The sequence below is a fragment of the Salvelinus namaycush genome, chromosome 29, assembly GCF_016432855.1.
Source record: "Salvelinus namaycush isolate Seneca chromosome 29, SaNama_1.0, whole genome shotgun sequence".
NCBI lineage: Eukaryota > Metazoa > Chordata > Actinopteri > Salmoniformes > Salmonidae > Salvelinus > Salvelinus namaycush.
The window spans coordinates 6,254,951-6,258,543 of NC_052335.1; the positions used below are offsets into that span (position 1 = coordinate 6,254,951).

The 3,593-nt window shown below is 42.8% G+C and overlaps 1 protein-coding gene across 1 annotated transcript; it reads right to left on the bottom strand.

Annotated features, from left to right (window-relative positions):
• Positions 1-265: 265 nt before the first annotated feature.
• On the bottom strand, positions 266-3,364 carry LOC120024109 (ADP-ribosylation factor 6). The gene is made up of 2 exons (XM_038968253.1): positions 3,086-3,364; positions 266-2,913 (listed from the first exon to the last, which is right to left on the bottom strand). Exon 2 carries the CDS (start codon positions 2,123-2,125, stop codon positions 1,598-1,600), a length of 528 nt encoding a protein of 175 aa, XP_038824181.1. The 5' UTR covers positions 2,126-2,913; positions 3,086-3,364; the 3' UTR covers positions 266-1,597.
• Positions 3,365-3,593: the final 229 nt, after the last annotated feature.

A 3,593-nucleotide genomic window follows, 5' to 3' on the forward strand; every position in this document is an offset into this window, starting at 1 on the left:
AAATTCACAAAAGAAAAACAGCTTGGGCATGATTTGCTTACACAGCCCTAAATGTCAAAAAGCACTTTGGGTTAAATACACCAGAGACTCCTACTACAGTATTCTAATGGACTATGGGATACATAGAGGCCTTGAAAGTAAGGTCTAAGCTACCTGACAATCACAACCCGAAACCAGAGATCATCACTTATTCAAAGCCTGTGACTCACGCCATGAAAGAGCACAACGGAAACACACCAAACAGACTTCACAGTTCACACATCAATTTTTTTAACAGCCAAATTTTACTTCCTCTTTTGTGACATTCAAATAGTTTAAGCATGTACATGTTAGTCAACAAGGCATCATATTGAAAAAGCTCCACTTCCATGTTGATCTGGATATCTTTATTATTTAGTCAGCATAGCAAATTGAACAAAAAAATTAAACAAAGCATTTTCTTATCTATACTGAACAGAAAGTACAGTCTTGTCTGACTGCATGACACGAGCTGTACAGCTGATGTGAATGAGCAGCGCAGAAGGCCCCAGTTACTGGAGAGCAGAGCACCATTGAAGTGGTATGGTGGGCTGAAAAGTAAACGCTTACTGGGGTCCAAGAGTCAGTCAAGAGTCAAGTGTGCACTTTGTCAAGGGGCCTATAGTATGTGTCTTCCCATCCTCTCATGGATAGGGTAGTCCCCCCCACCTATAGTGCAGACTCAGCTATGAGTATGCTGTCAGTCTGTTGGTGCACCTATAAACTCAGGGCTTCGCAAAAGCCAGCCAGAGCTGCAAATGGAAGCGCTTGGAAGAATAGAGGCAAAACGAGACCAGTGGTAAAAGATTCTGATCCGAAAACAGAACACAAATACAACAATATCCATCCATGTCAGTTTCCATATATTCCAGCATCCATATAGTGTCTTTTTAGAAAACTTCCCTAGCAGACATCATGGATGGAATCACTGTTTAAGGAATTACGCACTAACATTTTCTTCATTTTTTTTTTAATACAACCAATCAACAGTGAAAAAAGTACTTCTTCGTAAGGTCCTTACATGTCCGTAATACACAATCTTAATCCTTAAAAAAAACATGGTGGCAGTTGAACTGATATGCTGATGCTGCCCCTTTGTTTCCGGCACAGATATGAATGGGTAACGTCCTCAAAGGGGCATTTCCCATCTTTTGGGTGGAAGTTGGGACATGAGAATACTGTATGAAAAGGCTGTCTAATGTATCTATAGAACCCTGCTATCCCCCAAAACATCATACAAGAGATTTTGTTTGTGAATACGCATCTTTCAGAGCTTCTGAAAGCAAAGTATTGAGTGATAAGAATGTGAGCGAAGTATATTACAGAGCCAAAGCGGGAAAAAATATGAAAGAAAAGCCAGCCAAAACAATAGTATTTTTGTTTATAAAGAAAATGTGGGTTATAGGGAAGTCATTATCAAAAGAAAAAAAGTATAATCAAACTTTTCATTTAATCATCTGAGAAGTCATATTATTCATTAATTGCCTCAGCTTGTAATCTTTTCCATCTCTTGTTCATTTCAATTCTTTTTTGCTTGTTGTAACTAAACAGTCCAGGCTGAACATAGAAGTGATGAACATTAAGATTTGTAATTGGAGGTGAGCCAGGTCAGGCCCTCGTATAGTCCATCACCGGTGGTAGCACACGATGGCTGAACGTACCAATTCCTATCCCTGATCCGGGTCAGGCCCAGCTTCTCCTGGATCTCATGGGGCTTCATGGCGTCGGGCAGGTCCTGCTTATTGGCGAAGATCAGGATGATGGCATCTCGCATCTCCCGGTCGTTGATGATCCGGTGGAGCTCCTGGCGGGCCTCGTCTATCCGGTCCCTGTCGGCACAGTCCACCACGAAGATGAGGCCCTGGGTGCCGGTGTAGTAGTGCCTCCACAGCGGCCGGATCTTGTCCTGGCCCCCGACGTCCCACACGTTGAACTTCACGTTTTTGTAGGTTACCGTCTCAACGTTGAAGCCGACAGTGGGAATGGTGGTGACGGACTGGCCCAGCTTTAGTTTGTAGAGGATGGTGGTCTTGCCAGCAGCATCAAGTCCAAGCATCAATATCCTCATCTCCTTGTTGCCAAAGATCTTCGAGAGCATTTTCCCCATATTGTAGGCTGTGCATGAACAATCCACTTCCTTAGAAAAAAAATCTAAATAGCTTCCCTATGATTTCAAGAGAGCAGAAATCGTTATTTAAAAAAAAAAAGTTACAGGTTTCGTTTCTATTGCGGTAGCAGGTTGCCTGACAGCAGACGTCCACGTGACAGTCTATCAGTGGTAGGTTGACACAAGTATACTTTTTTTTAAAGACGGTGGCAGTTACAAACGACTGTTCCAGATACTCGTGTCTAGAATGGCGGGCAAGCAATGGAAAATTATTCACTGAAAAATACAAATATTCCGTTACCTTAACAGCTGTCAGAAAATAAATAGGAACTATGAGAGGTGTGCAAAGGGAAATTGAAGTGGTTGAGAATTTGACGTCTAGGTGCCGGGAGAGGGTGGGGAAATATTTTCATAATCCACAACACTATAATTCAGTCTATTTGATTCAAACGATTAGCGAATCTAAATTTCAGGTCCCGGTGCGTACCTTGGTGTTTTCAATAATGTAGAAAGAAATACCAAAAATATAGCCTAATAGTTGCGTTTAAGAAAGTAGGCCCTCTCTAAACCCCGTAGTAGTTCCGACTTCCTCCTTGTCTGCCGGCTGTCCACTTGCCCTTATTCCAATCGGCGGATTCAAAATAACGATTCTATTCGGGAGTTCATTGTACCGGAGACAAATAAGATCACCCCCAGTCGTATCTTCGCCGGGGACAACCAGGTCTAGAATGCTCAAAAGGTAATTGATTCATCCGACTTTACGCTCTTCCTCTCTCTTCTCTCTCTCCCTGTAACACAAGAGCAATTCAGAAAAGGGAGGGGTGTCAGACAGACAGAGAACAACTTTAATCGGCTACCCTTATGTCAAAAGTGCACTGTTCCAGCCTGAAAATAGCGCGCAAAATAATTTTAAAGCTTACACAAAAGGCGTCGCGTTGGAAAATGTGATAGGTAGCTTACCTACAACTGCGGCAACCCCCGGTCCCCAGGTTGATTCTCCCCGCTCTTGCCTCTCTCTACAGTCGTTCAGTCAAAGCGGTGGCGGTGCTGTGTTACCGGAAAAGGTGCGGACCCAGATCACCCGCCACTTCCTCTCGATTGCTCATGCACTACGCCATTTGGCATGCGCACACCGAGAGATTCAACAGCAAAACGAACGTATGATAGTTGAAATGGACGCCAGTTGTTGGGTATTATTACGAAAACAGCACGGTTTAATTTTGTGTTGTGATTATCTGGTTCTGTGTTTACAGATCTAGAAACCAATCTGATCTCCCTATTGTCTACGTCATGTTCCGTGATAATGCGCCTCATTATGACGTCATGGTTGTTCACTAGACGTTGAGTTTAAATAATGACACAAGTAATGCAAGATTTGTTGCCATGCCCAAATTGAGAGAATCAATGTCAGCTAACTACGTTTCCATCCAGTTTTTATGCGAGTAAAGTCATACACCAACAAAAAAAA

Coding starts and splice junctions, on each gene's coding strand:
- LOC120024109 (XM_038968253.1), bottom strand. CDS start 2,125: ATGGGGAAAATGCTCTCGAAGATCTTTGGCAACAAGGAGATGAGGATA.